Consider the following 18,725-nt stretch of genomic DNA (forward strand, 5'->3'; position numbering starts at 1 on the left):
AGAGGGGAAATGTCATTCGTACAGTCCATTAGAAAATTCACCGACTTTTTCTTGAGAAAATTCAAATTCTGAGGAGTTTTCAAATCGAAATTAAATACATTTTCTCGGGGTGAATTTGAGTAAACCTATGTTTTCAATTGGATTTTCTTCCGTCTTCTTTTTTGTTTTCACTTCATTTCAAGTGAAGACAGTTGTGTTTAGTTTCTTCACGGAGAAGAGCTTTTCAGGTGAAATCAGGTCTTGGTTTCTCATTATTTGTAGAGTATTCCGCTAGTATCCGATCGTCCGAAAGAATTACAGTTCACAGTTGTTTCTAGATCAGTTTTTGGATGTGAATCTTCATTGAATAAGTATCTTACCACAATTTAATGACGTGGCTCAGACTCCTTTCCAATGGTCTCGCTTCCTCAAATGTACCAGTTCTTTAAGTTCAACTGAGAACTCAAGATCCAATTAAATTTTTTAGAAATTCAAAAACAAAATTTTTCTGAGTTATGTAAGACACAAACTTCTGACAAAATACTTTTTTAATCTTTATGGCTCTTAATAAAATTTTGACTTCAGCTTTCAGTGTTTCTCGTAGAAACTCAATGATGTCATTATTATGGTGAATATACGGTAGGAAAACTGGGATTACATGTTATTTTCTTAATATTGATTCCTGGATTTCTAATTTTTTTGTTGTTGGAGATTACTGTATCCTTTACTATGTCATTTTCACTCGATCAGTTGCACGGTTTATCATTGAAAAGTTCACAATTCACAATTTACTGGGATGTGTTGCTTTAACGAAACAGATCCTTTTCAATATATCCTATCATCTTTACCGATCTTTCCCAAGCTTCTTTCATCTTCTTCCCCTCCCAAAAATATTCAGATAAATCAAAATGACAGAAATTGTATTATGCTGTAGTATTGTTGTCAAGTGCATTAACTTTTTTCCCTCAATTTCCCCTCCGGCGCTCTCGGAGCCAACACTGCCAAGAGACGACATCCATTTGTTTGTGTGGCCAGAGCTATTTTCTTCTTCCTCTTCTTCTTCTTTTTTTCCTTTTTTCTTCTGCACGGCTTCTGCTTTCTCGTGTGTGGACCCCTTCTTTTCCCGTTGCTTCAAAGCCAGGAGAGAGTGTGTATAGGAGCAAAAGAAGAGTTGTCTATGTCTTTATGTCTCTCCACCCTTCACACCAAAAGTGGCTGCTGAGAAAAAGAAAGAGATAGAGGGAGAGCTCAGCAGATCGCTCATTCATTTTTTGTTTCGCATTACTCCCAATTTGTTTGTTTTCCGTAGTTTTGTTGGTAGTTGTTTACAGCTCGTTCAGCTACTTTTGCAATTTATGCGAGAATTTTTTTTTGAAGAAATGCGTAACCCTCAATTTGCTATTGTGAAGGGGGATATTTAAAGAACAGAAAACATCCTTCCCTACTTTTTGGTTGATAATTACATGCTTTCAAACAATTATATAATTAGCTAGAAGACCAGAGTTGGGAAATCCAAAATGAGAATGTTTTCTAGGATTCACCCCTCTTCTTCCATTTTCACAATCGTCTCTTTATTTGTTGTCCTCTTCTTTTTTCTTCTTTTTCTTCTATTTTTACACAAGACGCTTCTATTTATAACTCGAACAATAATGTGTCATATTCAGATGGAGCGGATGGTATCCCGTGTTCGTCGATTATCCCCATTACACACATTCTCTGATGCCCTTCTCATTTCCCTCCTATCAGAATCAGATTTCCAACCGGATAATATTCAACAAGGTGTTGTATGTAAGTTTACTTTAAGTAAAGTTTGATTTCCAAATCATTCTGATTTCAGTATTCGAAAAAGACGAACCAACGGAATATTGGTATCTGCTATTGAGTGGAGAAGTACAGTTGTATAGTAAGAATTATGTGAGCACCCATCTCTAAAATATTTTAAAAAAACCCATCACTTTATTCCAGGTTGGAGACTTCAAACACTTGAAAACGTTACGATGTGGATCACTTTTTGGGGATCTCTCCACAACGACTCACTCGTGTTCTTGCTTAGTTTCAAGGCCTGCCCAGCTGATTCGAATATCTCAAAATCACTTTTTATCAGTATACAATGTGAGTTTTTTTTCTGAACGGGATTCAAGAAAAAAGAAATGTAATCTGATTCATCGACGATTCGGCTTAGTGTGCGGTGTGAAAAACAAGGCTTATCTGTCTTTTAAATCCCTGGTTTCATTTTTGGAATGGATACGTATCGAATAGACGAACTCTTAGAATTCAAAATTAGACGGCGATCAAAATTGATTTTTTTTAATGGAAAAACAAACAGTTTTGAGTTTTGAAAATTCAAAAAAGTATGAATACGAAATTAAAATTGGAAACTTTACAACTGAAACTGTCTCTTTCCGAAATGGCAAAAAAATACGAATTGTGAATTACGCACAACTATTTATCACAACGTTTTCAATTTAAAATAAGTTTCTTGAATTTCAGAAACATGGTGACCATCTTCAACAATTTATCATTATTATGCATGATATTCTCACTGATGAAACTCCAATGGACCCGATTCCAACGTATAGTTCTGGGTTATTTAATGGACAAAGAAGCAATGATTTGATGACTTCTGAAATCAATCCAAATGAAATTGTTTCTGTTTCAACTGAAGGAATTCCGACCAAAATGATACTTCCATCTATTCCTTACCGACGAGACAAAGTGAAGAATAATAGACCAGTGACGCAGAAAACTGTCGAAGAGAGGAATTTCATTGAATTCCACAACCCAACACGAATAGAAAAAGAAATTATTGAATCTGGAGGAACTTTACACAGAAAAATGTTGACGGATAATCATCTAGTGATAAGAGATATCACAACACAACATACGGTAACTCTCTCTCATTTACGTGTTTTCTTCATTTCGGAAAATTCAGAGAGTTCAAAACTGTATGATTGGCGCTGAAATGATTGATTGGCTTTTGACACTTTTTGTATCCACGTCAACAACATCTTCAAGTCTCTCGAGAATTCAGATGAGTGCGATTTGGCAGGTTCTTCTGAACTATGGAATCATTGCTCATATCGATGGAGAGCATCAATTCATGGACAAGACAAATTCATACTATCGATGGGTTCAGCCATATAGAAATAGAAACAAGGTAAACTGGCTGGAAAACATATTATTCTTGAAACTTCTGACATTTTTAGGTCGCACCAACAATGGAAGAAGTTCTAAAAAGTATCTCGCTCCTCTCGTCAGTCGCGCCCGAAACTCTTTTTCTTATGATTGTATCCAAACCGTACGTTTTATTTTTCTAAAAGTCGATTAAAAGAGTTTATTTTTATTGCAGAGGTTTTGAGAGAAGTCCAGAGGAACTAGAAGTTGTTTACGAAGAACTAACATTCATCAAAGCACTTTCCCATCTGAGTACAATGGTCAAAAGACAATTGGCTAATTTTGTAAAAGTCGAGCAGTTTGTTCATGCGGGAAGTGTTGTTTTTCGACAAGGAGAAATCGGAGTTTATTGGTATATTGTTTTGAAAGGAGCCGTCGAAGTGAATGTAAATGGAAAAGTTGTATGCGTTCTACGTGAAGGAGATGACTTTGGAAAGTTGGCATTGGTTAATGATCTGCCGAGAGCTGCAACAATTGTCACTTATGAGGACGACTCTATTTTTTTGGTGGTTGATAAACATAATTTCAATCAGTGAGTTTAAAAAAATACTTTTTTGTAATTTTCATAGTTTTCTGGTTTCCAGAATACTCCACCAAGTAGAAGCAAATACAGTTCGTTTGAAAGACTACGGAGAAGACGTGCTGGTTCTGGAGAAAGTCGATATTCCACGTGGAGCAGCTCTGGAAAATTCGAGTTTTTCTAGTTTGAATTGTGGATATTCAGTCATGGCTGGAAAGGCAGAGAAGATTTTGGAATATGTTTTGGAGACGAGGATTGATGCTCTTAGTGATGATATATCTGGTGAGTGAGAAATGAAATATGATTTTTTGAACTGAGAAGATTCAGAACTGGATCTGTTCGTGGAAGACTTCATACTCACGCATGACGCTTTTATGCCAGATAACACTGTCTGCAATTTTCTGAAAACTTATTACTTTAGAACTCCATACGTGAGTTACGATTATTTCTGAACGACTCAATTTCCTTATTTGTTTTCAGAGAGCAACACGAGATTCCATATCAGATTCATGCACGGAAGAAGTTCGATGCAAACGAAGAGTTGTTCAGTTCGTCTACATCTGGTGCAGAATGTTAAAAATCAACTTTTTTCTGAATCCAGTCACCAATTCTTTTGTTGAAGAGCTATTTTGCCACGTTATTGACGATAGGAAACGATTGGGCGGAATGGAAGAAATAATGACAAGAATTGGAGCAATTAGAACATCAAGGGAGAATATGCAGTTAGTTTTAGCCCGTCACCCTGCTATTGTTCTCGATTGTGGAGTTCTTTCTGCTCATACTCCTTGTCCAATCCTACCATCGGATGTCTGTAATCAGATTATTTATTTGGCTGATACAACATGTTTCGTTCTGCCGATAAGAGTTGATAAAACAGCCGAAGAGATATGTGAATTATCAAGGAGAAGAATGAGTTTCTCAGCAGAACCATTGAATTTAGTGGAGGTGAAATCAAACGGAGAGAAACTTATATTCTCTCCAAACGATAGAGCTATACCAACTGTTTTGAGTCTCAATTCAAAACTCTATGTGGTAAATCGAGAGGAGATTCCATTATTAGTTCCAATGGAAGACCAGAATGGACCAACTCCTTCTTCACATTCTTCTATCCTCCACTTAATTGACTCTCAAGAATTGGCTCATCAACTGTTTCTTTTTCATCTTCAATTACTCCGAGCAACTGATTCAAACGAATTATTATATCAAGTAATTGGAAGAGAATCGTTTCCTCTCAGTATGCCGTTCAATTTGGATCTTTTGGTTAGAAGATTCAATGAAGTTCAACATTGGTCAACTACAGAAATTCTACTGGCTTCAGAAGAGAATAGAGTGGAAATTCTCAAAAAGTTTATAGCAATCGCAACAATGTAAGTTACTTCAGTGAATAAAAAGCAGACACTATAAAAACTTCAGAGCTCGAGAATACAGAGATCTTCTCACAGTATTTGCCATAACACTTGGCCTCAGTCACACTTCAGTCAGCCGTCTCACTCTTACATGGAGTGTAAGTTTCTGTCACATCTCAAGCTTGTTTTCATTTGAAAAAGTTATAGAAACTTCCTCCAATCACATTGAAAACCTTCTCCGAACTTGAACACTTATTGGATCCAACCAGAAATCATCGAATGTATCGACTAATGGTCTCTAAGATGGCTTCCCCTTACATACCATTTGTCCCACTGATTCTGAAAGATTTGATGTTTATTCATCAAGGAAACAAGTCGTTTTATAATGGACTTGTGAATTTCGAGAAGATGGTGAGGCTCTGAAAAGATAATGGAAGATAATTTACTTGAAACATTTCAGCACATGTTTGCAAAAATCTTTCGGAACTTCCGTCAGTGTAAATCTCAAATGAACGACTCATCAGATCATGAATATGTGGAACCACAAAGTTTAATTAGGAATTTAAGAGTGAGTTGAATCGGAGAAGAACCTTTTTTTAATTCAATAATTTTTCAGGTAATCGACAATCAAAAGAAGCTAATGCAAATTTCATATGAAATCGAACCGAAAACTACTAGAAGAAATATAGGTTTTTATTAATTTTTCAATTTCTAGATGTTTATTGCCTAATTAATCATGTTTTAGACTATAGGAAGTTAGATTTTATTGTTTTATATTAAGTTAAGTTTGGGTTTTTTGTTGAGTGATTGTCAAAAATATATCACATTTTCTTTCGCAATAACTGCTCATTTTGGTTCCGGGAATATTAACTTCTCAATAAAGATTTTTAAATTCTCATCTGGGTATACTCCGTGCAGAGACCGACAAAAATTTAAGGACGGATACCCCCGACAGCTTGACTCTATATTCAATGTTTGTATAACATTCAGACAAAAGATTTGGAGGACAATGCAAAGGGCAAATGAATATATTTCATGCTGATCGCCTAAAAAATAATTGTGAACAAGGTACTGTATCCACATTACGAAAGGGAGAAGAGCTCTATTCTGTTGCGAAGCGAAGGTCTTCTGTTTACACAAATAGAGGAGTCATTGTGTAATAAGAACAGGTGTACAAACTATTCTCAATTCTTCCATTTCAGCCGAGGGCGTATCCATTTGCTCACACAGTCGAAATAATATAAAAGCGCGGTACATGTGCAGATAAATCACATTCGTCCTCGAATTCACTCTCATACAATCATCATGTTCTCCCTCAAGACCATTGCTCTTTACTTCCTCGTCATCATGTCTGTTTTCGTCGTGTACACTTCGGCCACCTGTGCTGATGATGAAGGTATACTACAGTTTTGATTTCTTATTCAAGATTCTTCGGATATGATCAACTTCTTCCTAAACACTTCCCGTTTTCAGATGGTCACTGCGCCGTCTTCGCTGAGCTCTGCGACAACGCCGACTTCGCCGCCTACACCTCGAAGTGCGCCAAGACCTGCGGAAAGTGCTAAACGCCTTCTTCGTCTTCACCAACATCTTCAATCCTAAATATATTATTTTTCTTCGATAGGTAGCTCCCTCATCCGGTTGTAGCACCTGTTCTCACTCACTCTGAACATTCCAACTTCCATGTATTGTACTAGTCACTCCGCTATCTCCCCCCTTCTTTTTTCCTTTCAAAAGTTGATCTTCAATTGTAGACTGGTCATCTACAATAGGAATCTCTATCCCTTTTGAAAGTTTCGTTTTCCCCTCTCCCTCTTCACAAATTCAATATCCACGTTGTCATCGTCGTCAACCTTCTCTTTTTCTTTCATCATTTGTGTGTCTGTCTTGTCTTGAGTTTGTCAAAGAATAATATTTATCCACACAAAATCAGTTTTAACTGCACAATGATTATCGAAAATAAGATGTCAGTACAAAAAAGGAGAGAAAATGATACGGATTCCATGAATTTATGAATTGGAGAACAATATCAATTTTTAGATTCGAGTGCAAACTTGGGGAAAAAAACTAGTAAATTCAGCTCGTTTTCAGATTTTTCGATTTTGTTCATCAAATAATCAGATTCATTATTCAATTTACACATTATTTCACACTAGATTTAATTTGCTATTAGGAATCGTTATCATTGTGGAGATTTAAATACACTTCTTACGTCCTGAAAATCTGAAAAACGAGAATACGACGCTGATGTTTTGTAACTACAGTAACCAAGAAATCTTGAACTCAAAAAACGATAATGGATCTACCCACGAAGAAAACTTGTACCATTAAATGCAATTTAATTCTATTCACGAATGCAATTTAATGCATTTTTTGCATTTTTGTGCCATAAAATGCATTATTTTGCGTTCGTGGGTAGGCAAGTTTTCTTCGTGGGTAGATCCATAAAGAAGTAAACACTGGAAATAAAAATAGACAAATCAAAGACCAACCGGTGTAGAGTGGGAAATCGCACTTTGGTGAAATACAAACTAATATTTGAAATTTCACGAAGATTTTTATTCAGGAATCATGTCAAAGATGTCTTATAATCTCATTCCATCGGTTGTCTGATATGAAGCAGCTGTTTTGTTTTTGATATATTTTCTCACTTCGTCTTCAAAGTTGAGATCCGTGATTGTTGTAGAAGAGATATGTAACACTAACTGCATAAAACATTTCATCAAACCAACTCGACATTTCGGCAGATCATGAGAAATGGACTTTTCATTCCGATGAGTTAGGTATTTTTCCAATAAATATTAGTCATGTGACTAGCGAAAACAGAGTTGATTATGTTATCAGAAATTTGAACTGAGTTTGATGCAACTTAACCACTTCAGCACAAACTCGGAACAGATGTTTCAAAGGCCTGATAGAGTGCACACCTTTCCATGACTCGTACTGAACATAAAAAGCACAAAAACCATAGAAAATCCATCAATGATCAGCATCCATTGATTCATTCCCAATAGCTTACATCCGTTTGACTCAAAAACAGATGAACAAATAAACTCCATTTATGAAATTGGGGAGAGGGTGTATCCATTCACGGTGAAAATTGATATAAAAGCCCAATTGAAAAGGGAAATAGATACCATTCGAGTCAATTCATTCCCATTCAAAATGTTCTCCCTCAAGACTATTTCTCTCTATTTCCTCGTCATCATGTCTGTTTTCGTCGTTTATTCTTCAGCCGCAACTTGTGCTGATGATGAAGGTGAGAATTATTATATAGATCCTCTCTGAGCCCACTAATCCAATTATTTCCAGATGGTCACTGCGCCGTCTTCGCTGAGCTCTGCGACAACGCCGACTTCGCCGCCTACACCTCCAAGTGCGCCAAGACCTGCGGAAAGTGCTAAACGCCTTCTTTTCCTTATCCCAGTCTCCTAACTCTATCCCTAGGTAGCTCCCATGTATGGTAGAAGCACCTTTCCTCTCTCCTTTTCAACTTCTTCCTCTCAAAAAAATAGTTTCAGTCACTGTTAGTTTTCACACATCTTGAACTGATTACTCATCTTGGACTGGTCATCCTCGTTGAAAATCAAACATGTTCTTGAAACTTCACACTTCAAAAAAAAACGTTGTCGTCGTCGTCTTCCTCTCCATCTTTCTTGTGTCTGTCTTGTCTTTAGTTTGTCAAATAAACAATTCATTTCTTAATGTTTTTCTGGTAAAAAGTTTTCGAGTGAACAGAAGATCAGTGTAGGGAAAGAGCAAAATCATATTTCTCAGAATGCTTGAATTTTTTTTGGGCACGAATTCTGATTTCTTGATAGAAGCATTGTTTCATTCCTTCGAAAACTTCATAGCAAGGAAGATAGGATGCATCGATTGGAGTGAAGCGATTAGGTCTTTGATCACAAAATGAAAGACATTTTTGTCCAGCTGCAGTATTGGAGATTCCATTTGAATTGCAACACTCTCGATGATCTATTCCTTGAGCAGCACAGTAATGAATCTCATTAATAGCTTCAATGGGACATTTGTCGACTTTGTTGAACATTGCTTCTATCTGAGAGAAAAAGAAACAAATTTGTTGGTCGAGCAGTTTCTTACCGTAGTAAACGTGTATGTATTGAAATGACAATGCCTCAAACATGAATCCGGAAGTCCTCTGGCTTCACAGCACGAACGGAATATAAAGTTAGGATTCATCAACCGTTCGATACTAACATTTTTAGAAACCTCATGCGGTCTCAATGCGGAACTAGCTTCTGCCAATTCAGCTTGTTCATGTACTTCATCGTTCACCAAAACTCCATCGATCCTTCTCGTCAATCCTCCAAAAGCCTTTCTTCTCGCACAACCATACTGACCACATCCGTAACCTTGTTGACATTGGGATTGTCCGCATGTTACCTGAGTAAAATAATGGTCGAAGTAAGCAAGTTTCAAAATTATGAGATCAAGTCAAACTTGCTAAAGGAAGTGTTTTTTCAGACAGTGGTCTCCGGATTAACTTCAAAATTTTTTAAATTTTGGGATCTTAATTATTTGAGCACTGGAGATTTCTTATAATCGGAAGACAATACAGTTATTATATCAAAGACTTACTGGAGGTGGAGTTCTACTTTTGCAGCATCCTCCCGACTGACTACAACCCTGAGTGAATACAGCGAAAGTTGAGAAAATGAGAAGAGAGAATCTCATTGCAATATAAATTTCTAGAGATGAATAAAACAACCCGCGTATTTATATGTATTGAATGTAGACGGATTTATATAAAATAAGTTATTATAATGACTAGTTATTCAACTTGAAAATGTGTTCTGTAATTATTACTCAAGAGGGATATTCTCGATAAGAAAAGGTAATAACTGGATCATGACTGGTCAACTTGTCGAAACCACTTCAGTTACTGCCATTCTTATTGTAATTATCGAGGAAAAGGTACTCTATAAAATGAATAAGTTGCAAAATTATTCACTCATACTCTCAGCTGGAATCATGTTTCGAACTTGCTTTATCCTCCTGACAACTTTGTTCCTTCTTTCTGATGCGTGCGGATCTAGTGGAGCATGTGGATGTTGTGGATGCCGAGCCAAAGCAAAAGCGAGAGCTTCCAAACGAGTTAGTGGAGATGTTATTCAAAAGTTTGATGACATAGATGATGGAAACATTTTTGGATTGAAAGTTTGGAATGATACGAAATCTCCAGTTACAGATAAGAGTATTCAGTTGTTGACTGTGAGTTGTATATTAGTTTTTTTTTAGTCTTTTACATTAATTTCCAGAACCCGAATCATTTGTTCCACATCTGCTGCGAAGAACGGCAGTTGCCTCCAGCATGTATTCAGAAATGTCACTTCAATGTTTATAATAAAGAAGTTGTAAGTTTTCAACTAGGTCAAGGATTACAATTAGTAAATCTTTTTTCATAATTTCAGCTAGAGTCTATGTTCTTCAGGACAAGTGAATGTCCTATTGAATTTCTCCCAGAAATGCAATTTTGTGCAGCACAAGGAAAAAATCACAGCCAAGTAAACTTTTATATCGAAGCATATTTTTAAAGTTTGAACTCAGTGTTGTTCTCAAAGTGACGTGGATGCAACATCAGCTGGGAGTAAATGTCTAACTTTCTGCGACCAAAGACCCGATATCTATACACCAATTGATTACAGCTATGCGCCTTGTCTGGACAGGTTTTATCCTTTATCTCTCGATTCTCAAGAAGTCATGTTCAATTAAATTTGTTGCAGGTTCGAAGACATGAAGCGATGTTTCTATGATAATGTAAAGACGGATGCGGTGAGACATTTCAAATCGAGGAAGAGTCCACAGGAGAAGAACGTTCCGTACTAATTTCTCATTCACTCTATTCAATAAACAATTACTACTGCGAAAATACAGTTCTTGATTTCGCAATACTGCAGTTCTGCAGTTCCACTTCAAACCCAGACAAATTTGACAATTGCACATTATATTTCGTTATGTATATCTCACGTTGAGTCCCAGGCTACCTATGCGAACACGCTCTAACGGGAAACTACGTGGAAAATGAAATATTTTCACGTATCCTAAAATTTTCTGTAGGAAAATAGATTCTAATGTTCACCGCCACGTATTGCGGACCATGTCTTTTTCAGAGCGCGTTTGCATAGGTAGCCTGGGACTCAACGTGATATCTCTAGACTTGTCTTTGTTAACCATTGGGAAATATCAAACTGATGGAATGTCAACTTTGTTTCTGAACGGGTTTATGCGGAAATGAACAAAATTAGTAGATCTCATTGATAATAAGAGGATGAGTCATTGTATCAACATGAACTTTCTTTTTCTGTGTTTTTTCACTCAACAAACCGCCGAAAAACATGCGGTTAATCGCGGTACGAGAGAAACCTCGCCCTTCCTGAGACATTTCGACTAAAGTTCCCGAGAGAATTTTCAACGAGAGGCGCGCCCCAACGAGAAGCGGGGCGTACGCGTCGCGTGCCCAGTGATGACAGGGCGACTTGGTCAAGCTTGGCAAACAGGAATCGACTCATTCCTTCGATCAACTAGCGTTTTCTTGTTGGACAAAGCTCGCTCTCGACGAGAAATTTCTGTTCGATAAACTTATTTTAACGATTTTCTTGTGCTACCAATGTTGCCTTTTTCTTCACTCTACTTTTGGAAAACAGTGGTACAACTTACTTTTCCGCTTGACCATGTATGGAATTATCTGAAAATGTTGTACTGAAAATCTCTTTTTCTTAATTTGATCGTTGTCAGCACCTCTATTGACTTTACCCATGCTTCGTACCTCTAATTCTCTGGTATCTAATTTCACGATTGTGGCCGACATTTCTCAAAACTGATGTGTGAATCATGACTTTTATTTCCTCAAATTGCAACGTATAGCTCATTTAATTTCGGGTTCATTCTATTATAAAGAGTTTTCTTACAGGTATTTAATTTATTGTAAAAAGTTTCTCCATCCAACATAAACTCCAATAATGGCGGCTCTCCCTATTAAGTTTCACGAGCATCTTCAGCTTCCGAATGCTGGAATTCGGGTTCCCAACATTACTTTCTCCAATGTCACAATGGAATCGGACAAGAACATCGTTGTTCGAGAAATGGTTAGTTCAAAAACAGTTTCAGAAGTGTATTGTTTAATACAGATTGGTGATCAGCAACAAGTTGTGATTATCGATATGGCAGATACAGCAAATCCTACCCGGCGTCCAATATCAGCTGATTCTGTCATTATGCATCCAACAGCCAAAATTCTTGCACTGAAATGTTAGTTGCTCCTTTAGCTTCCAATCTTTACAATAATTTCCTTTTTTCAGCTGGCAAGACGCTACAAATTTTCAACATTGAATTGAAAGCAAAAGTTAAAGCGCACCAAAATGTTGAAGAAGTAGTCTATTGGAAATGGATAAGTGAAAAGATGATCGCTCTTGTGTCTGATACGGCGGTCTACCATTGGTCGATCGAAGGAGACGCAGCTCCAGTTAAGATGTTCGATAGACATCAATCTTTGGCAGGCACTCAGATCATAAATTATCGTGCTGATGCCGAGAATAAGTGGCTTGTCCTCATCGGAATCTCCGCAAAAGACTCTCGTGTAGTGGGAAGCATGCAATTGTATAGTACAGAAAGAAAGGTGTCACAGCCGATCGAAGGACATGCTGCTAGTTTTGTTCGATTCAAGGTGAGCGTAATAACTATAAGGAATTAATTTAGAAATTTCATAAGACAAAAATAAATTCTCATTATTTTTTTATAGGTTGATGGGAACCCGCATCCATCTAATTTATTCTGCTTCTCTGTGAAGACTGATAACGGAGGAAAGCTCCATATCATTGAGGTCGGTACTCCAGCCACCGGAAACACTCCTTTCCAGAAGAAGAATGTTGATGTTCCTTACACCGCTGACACTGCTAGCGATTTCCCAGTATCAATGCAGGTTTGTTAGATAAACTTTCATCGAATTCATAAACGAAATTTGATCATTTCGTAATGTTTACGATTTCCAAACTCTTCGAATTCAATGAATTGTTTACCTCATCTCAACTTGTACTCTTTCAGGTGTCTACGAAGCAAGGGGTCATCTATTTGGTGACTAAACAAGGATATGTTCATCTGTATGATGTTGAATCCGGAACTCGAATTTATTCGAACCGTATTTCCACCGATACAGTCTTCGTTACTTGTGAGTACACCGCTACAGGAGGAATTATGGGAATCAACAGAAAAGGACAGGTTTTATCCGTTTCGATCGATGAGGCTAACCTTGTTCCATTTGTCACGAACCAACTGCAGAATCCTGATTTGGCCTTGAAGCTAGCCGTTCGTTGTGATCTGCCAGGCGCCGAGGAGTTGTTCGTTCGTAAATTCAATTTGCTCTTCAGCAATGGACAATTTGGAGAGGCAGCTAAGGTTGCTGCTTCCGCTCCTCAAGGCATTCTCAGAACTCCAGCTACCATCCAAAAGTTCCAACAGTGCCCATCCACCGGAGCAGGACCGTCTCCACTGCTACAATATTTCGGAATTCTGTTGGACCAAGGAAAGTTGAACAAATATGAAACTTTGGAGTTGTGTCGCCCAGTTTTGGCTCAAGGAAGAAAGGAGTTAGTGAACAAGTGGTTGAATGACCAAAAGCTAGAGTGTTGCGAAGAGTTGGGAGATCTGATCAAGCCACACGATGTCAATACTGCTCTGTCTGTCTACTTGCGTGGAAACGTTCCTCACAAAGTTGTTCAATCTTTCGCCGAAACGGGACAGTTTGACAAAATCGTCATGTATGCGAAGCGTGTCGGATTCCAGCCAGACTACCTGTTCCAACTTCGTCAGATTCTTCGTAATTCGAACCCGGATAATGGAGCAAAGTTCGCCCAATTGCTTGTTTCTGAAAGCGAGAATGGGGAACCTCTTGCTGATCTCTCCCAGGTAATCGTTAACCCACACAATTTTCGAAATTAAACCTTACAGATTATCGATTGCTTCATGGAGGTTCAAGCCGTTCAACCATGTACTTCCTTCTTGCTCGAAGTTTTGAAGGGCGACAAGCCAGAAGAAGGTCATCTTCAGACAAGACTTCTTGAGATGAATCTGCTCGCTGCCCCTGCTGTTGCTGATGCCATTCTTGCTAACAAGATGTTCTCCCACTACGATCGTGCCGCTATCGGTCAGCTCTGCGAAAAAGCTGGTCTTCTGCAGAGAGCTCTCGAGCATTTCACCGATTTGTATGATATCAAAAGAACCGTTGTCCATACTCATTTGCTCAAGCCTGATGTAAGTAACTGGGGTTTTTTATTGAAAAATGTATCGAATTTTAGTGGCTTGTCGGGTACTTCGGGAGTCTGTCTGTTGAAGATTCATTGGAATGCCTGAAAGCAATGCTCACTCAGAACATCCGTCAGAATCTTCAAGTTGTCGTTCAAATCGCTTCCAAATACCATGAGCAGCTTGGAGCGGATAAGCTGATTGAAATGTTTGAGACCCACAAATCATACGAAGGACTTTTCTACTTCCTTGGTTCCATTGTGAACTTCAGTCAAGACCCAGAAGTTCATTTCAAGTACATTCAAGCTGCCACTCGTACTGGACAAATCAAAGAAGTTGAACGTATTTGTCGAGAATCCCAATGCTACGATGCCGAGCGTGTCAAGAACTTCTTGAAAGAAGCCAAGCTTAACGATCAGCTTCCATTGATCATTGTCTGCGATCGTCACAATATGGTTCACGATTTGGTTCTCTACTTGTACAGAAACCAACTCCAGAAGTACATCGAAGTTTTCGTTCAAAAGGTCAATGCTGCCCGCTTACCAATTGTGGTTGGAGCTCTTCTCGACGTTGATTGTAGCGAGGACGCAATAAAACAACTGATCATCAACACTCGTGGAAAGTTTGATATTGATGAGCTTGTTGAAGAAGTGGAGAAACGTAACCGGCTCAAACTTTTGAACCATTGGCTTGAATCGAGAATTCAAGAAGGTGCTACTGATGCTGCTACTCACAATGCCATGGCCAAAATTTACATAGACTCCAATAATAACCCAGAACGTTTCTTGAAGGAGAACCCATATTATGATAGCAAAGTTGTTGGAAAATACTGTGAAAAGCGTGATCCTCATTATGCTTTCCTCTCTTACGAACGAGGCCAATGTGATGCCGAGCTCATTAATGTCTGCAACGAGAATTCATTGTTCAAAAATTTGGCAAGATATTTGGTGAAGAGAAGAGATTTCACTCTTTGGGAACAAGTTCTCAATGAGGAGAATGTGTATAGAAGACAGCTTATTGACCAAGTTGTTCAAACAGCTCTGTCTGAAACCCAAGATCCGGAGGATATTTCGGTGACTGTCAAGGCTTTCATGGCTGCCGACTTACCAAATGAGCTCATCGAGCTTTTGGAGAAAATTGTTCTCGATAACTCCGCATTCTCTGAGCACCGCAATCTTCAGAACCTTCTCATTTTGACTGCAATGAGAGTAAGTTAATCTTTCATGTATCCTACTCCTTCACATTCATTCTTTTAGGCTGATAGAACTCGTGTCATGGAATACATTCAAAAGCTCGACAACTATGATGCACCAGACATTGCGAATATTGCCATCACTTCTGAACTTTACGAAGAAGCTTTTGCAATCTTTAAAAAGTTCGATGTCAACTCCAGTGCCATCAATGTTCTCATTGAGAATGTGAACAATTTGGATCGCGCCTACGAATTCGCCGAGAAATGCAATCAATCTGATGTTTGGGCATCTCTGGCAAAAGCTCAACTCAAGCAAGACCTCGTGAAGGAAGCTGTCGACTCATTCATCAAGGCTGACGATCCAGGAGCTTATATGGAGGTGGTCAACAAGTGCTCTCAAACGGAGCACTGGGAAGATCTCGTTCGCTATCTCCAAATGGCCCGGAAGAAGAGTCGTGAGTCGTACATCGAGACTGAGCTCGTTTATGCTCTTGCCAAGACTGGTCGTCTCACCGAACTGGAAGAGTTCATCGCTGGACCAAACCATGCACAAATCGGACAAATTGGTGATCGTTGTTTCGATAATGGAATGTTCGATGCTGCTAAGATTCTTTTCAATAACGTCTCGAACTTCGCCAAGCTTTCCGTCACTCTCGTACGTTTGGGAGAGTATCAAGGAGCTGTCGACGCTGCTCGTAAAGCCAACAGCACGAAGACATGGAAACAAGTTTGTTTCTCGTGTGTAGAAAATGGAGAGTTCCGTCTCGCTCAAATGTGTGGTCTTCACATCGTTGTTCATGCCGATGAGCTTGAAGAGCTTATCAACTTCTACCAAGATCGTGGTCATTTCGAGGAACTCATCGCTCTTCTCGAAGCTGCTCTGGGTCTGGAACGTGCACACATGGGAATGTTCACCGAACTTGCTATTCTTTACTCAAAGTACAAGCCAGAAAAAATGCGAGAGCATTTGGAGTTGTTCTGGAGTCGTGTCAATATTCCAAAAGTTCTCCGTGCTGCCGAGCAAGCTCACCTCTGGTCCGAATTGGTGTTTTTGTATGATAAGTATGAAGAATATGACAATGCTGCTCTAACAATGATGCAACACCCAACGGAATCATGGAGGGAGCAACATTTCAAAGAAGTTATCGCCAAGGTGGCCAATGTAGAGTTGTACTACAAAGCTATGCAATTCTACTTGGATTTCAAACCTCTTCTCCTCAACGATCTCCTTGCTGTTCTCTCTCCAAGATTAGACCATTCTCGCACAGTTCTCTTCTTCAACAAACGTAAGATTAAGGAATAATAATGTTAAAATTATTTAATTAATTTCAGTGAAGCAGATTCCTTTGGTAAAGCCATATTTGAGACAAGTGCAAAATTTGAACAACAAGGCTATCAACGAGGCATTGAACCAATTGCTTATCGACGAAGAAGACCACGCTGGACTTCGTTCTTCTATTGAAGCCCAGGACAACTTTGATAACATCTCGTTGGCTCAACAACTCGAGAAGCATCCACTTGTAGAATTCAGAAGAATCTCTGCCTATTTGTTCAAGGGAAATAACAGATGGAAGCAGAGTATCGAGCTATGCAAGAAGGATAAATTGTACAAAGACGCTATGGAATATGCTGCCGAGTCTAGAAACGGAGAACTCGCCGAAGAACTTCTTTCTTTCTTCCTTGACGAGAAACTTTATGACTGTTTCGCTGCTTCACTTTACCATTGCTACGATCTTCTTCACCCTGATGTCATTATGGAGCTTGCCTGGAAACATAAGATCATGGATTACGCCATGCCATATATGATCCAAGTGATGAGAGATTATCAAACAAGGCTAGAGAAATTGGAACGTTCTGAACATGAGCGAAAAGAGGAAAAAGCCGAACAACAGCAAAACAATGGAATGACGAGTAAGTTCCCTAAACGTAGACGAATTTCAAGTGAATTTTATTACAGTGGAGCCTCAACTGATGCTTACCTACGGCGCCCCTGCTCCTCCAATGGGGTACCCTGGAGCGCCTGCTGGATATGGAGGTCAACCTGGTTACCCACAACCTGGTCAACCAGGATTCAATGCCCCTGGTTTTATGTAACTCGATAGTTTTATCATGCCCCTATTTTTAACCTTCTCCTCACTCCCCCCGCATCAATAGTTATATTGTAATTTATTGCTTGATGTCTATACACCCGTTTGTTTAATTTATGATATTCGATTTCTATTTATTGCGTCCCCTTATGAAATTGTGATGGTTTTATTCTAATCCGTGAACTTATCCTTAAGGTTGTTGGTCCGATGTGTCGTCTCAGTTCTGCCCGTTTTAAATAAGTTGATCGCAACTCATTTAATCGAGAACCATCATGAATAAAATATTTGTTATATAATATCGTTCGATTATCGGATGAAAAACTGGTTTATTCCATCAACATAACGTTCGAGTTTCCTGAATTTCTAGTTAGTTTTCAGTGATAATGGATCAGTTTCCAATTAAAAGAAAATAAATTGAAGAATTTGATTGAATCGATGTGCAGTTTCAGCGTCAAATGTCGGCGAAACCAGCCGGGAAAACGAAACCCTCGTGCAGTGAAGGTGGTGATCTGCGTGTCCAAACAGATAATGGTTAGGCATCTATCTCTAAAAGTTTCCACAGTTTCATTAATATTTAGGAGAAACATTCATCACAGCGACTCAGAGACCTGATGGATCATGGAGAAAAGCAAGAAGAGTGAAAGAGGGGTTAGTTTATTTGGAAAAAAAATAATGCTGCTAAATTTCAATTTCAGGTACATCCCGCAAGATGAACAACCCAAGTATCAGAACAGAATGCAATTAGAAGCTTCAAGTGTAAGAAGTTCAGTTCCGGTCGGAATGAATCCTCGTGGAGCAGGTGCTGTTCGGAAACCAGTTAGTGGTAAGTCTTATTCTTATTATTTTCATAATTTAAAACATTACAGCAATTAAAGCTAACGTCTGCATCACACCACAAGATCATTTCCAGAAGAAGATTGACTTGACGAAGAAAAAACTCGAAGATATTGAGGGTATGGAAGCAAGAATCGCCAGTGGAGAACTTGTTCCTCAGCCAAACCAGGTGAAAAAGATTGAGCGGAAGCAGGAGTATTTGGATGAGATCGAAAAGCTGACACAAGAAATGGAAAAACTGTAATCTAAGTAGAATATTGCTCGTTTCGAATGTTGTTTCAATGCTGGATCATTTATTTATTTTGTATTGAATAAACGGGTTTGAGAATTTTACT

At 38.6% G+C, this 18,725-nt stretch overlaps 5 protein-coding genes across 5 annotated transcripts; 4 read left to right on the plus strand and 1 right to left on the minus strand.

Moving 5' to 3' along the window:
• Positions 1 to 1,643: 1,643 nt before the first annotated feature.
• On the plus strand, positions 1,644 to 5,719 carry GCK72_009608 (uncharacterized protein; the record flags this gene model as incomplete). The annotated part of the gene is made up of 14 exons (XM_053727456.1): positions 1,644 to 1,767; positions 1,817 to 1,893; positions 1,945 to 2,091; positions 2,470 to 2,865; positions 2,912 to 3,136; positions 3,186 to 3,277; positions 3,329 to 3,685; positions 3,738 to 3,955; positions 4,001 to 4,104; positions 4,154 to 5,040; positions 5,087 to 5,177; positions 5,227 to 5,430; positions 5,480 to 5,587; positions 5,636 to 5,719. The coding sequence occupies 14 exons, from the start codon at positions 1,644 to 1,646 to the stop codon at positions 5,717 to 5,719; spliced, it is 3,114 nt and encodes a 1,037-aa protein (XP_053587033.1).
• Positions 5,720 to 8,761: 3,042 nt separating this feature from the next.
• GCK72_009609 (uncharacterized protein) lies at positions 8,762 to 9,714 on the minus strand (the record flags this gene model as incomplete). The annotated part of the gene is made up of 3 exons (XM_003112817.2): positions 8,762 to 9,076; positions 9,121 to 9,423; positions 9,619 to 9,714. 3 exons carry the CDS (start codon positions 9,712 to 9,714, stop codon positions 8,762 to 8,764), a joined length of 714 nt encoding a protein of 237 aa, XP_003112865.1.
• A 297-nt stretch (positions 9,715 to 10,011) lies between these two features.
• Positions 10,012 to 10,866, plus strand: GCK72_009610 (uncharacterized protein; the record flags this gene model as incomplete). Its single annotated transcript, XM_003112947.2, has 5 exons — positions 10,012 to 10,251; positions 10,299 to 10,394; positions 10,452 to 10,544; positions 10,588 to 10,706; positions 10,764 to 10,866. 5 exons carry the CDS (start codon positions 10,012 to 10,014, stop codon positions 10,864 to 10,866), a joined length of 651 nt encoding a protein of 216 aa, XP_003112995.2.
• A 1,133-nt stretch (positions 10,867 to 11,999) lies between these two features.
• GCK72_009611 (uncharacterized protein) lies at positions 12,000 to 17,563 on the plus strand (the record flags this gene model as incomplete). The annotated part of the gene is made up of 10 exons (XM_053727457.1): positions 12,000 to 12,125; positions 12,168 to 12,288; positions 12,339 to 12,703; positions 12,779 to 12,958; positions 13,081 to 13,941; positions 13,984 to 14,286; positions 14,331 to 15,485; positions 15,534 to 16,755; positions 16,802 to 17,380; positions 17,427 to 17,563. 10 exons carry the CDS (start codon positions 12,000 to 12,002, stop codon positions 17,561 to 17,563), a joined length of 5,049 nt encoding a protein of 1,682 aa, XP_053587034.1.
• Positions 17,564 to 18,011: 448 nt separating this feature from the next.
• GCK72_009612 (uncharacterized protein) lies at positions 18,012 to 18,634 on the plus strand (the record flags this gene model as incomplete). Its single annotated transcript, XM_003112795.2, has 4 exons — positions 18,012 to 18,087; positions 18,135 to 18,204; positions 18,252 to 18,379; positions 18,423 to 18,634. The coding sequence occupies 4 exons, from the start codon at positions 18,012 to 18,014 to the stop codon at positions 18,632 to 18,634; spliced, it is 486 nt and encodes a 161-aa protein (XP_003112843.1).
• Between the last annotated feature and the right edge of the window lie 91 nt (positions 18,635 to 18,725).

Source organism: Caenorhabditis remanei, chromosome III, assembly GCF_010183535.1.
Source record: "Caenorhabditis remanei strain PX506 chromosome III, whole genome shotgun sequence".
Taxonomy (NCBI): Eukaryota; Metazoa; Nematoda; class Chromadorea; order Rhabditida; family Rhabditidae; genus Caenorhabditis; species Caenorhabditis remanei.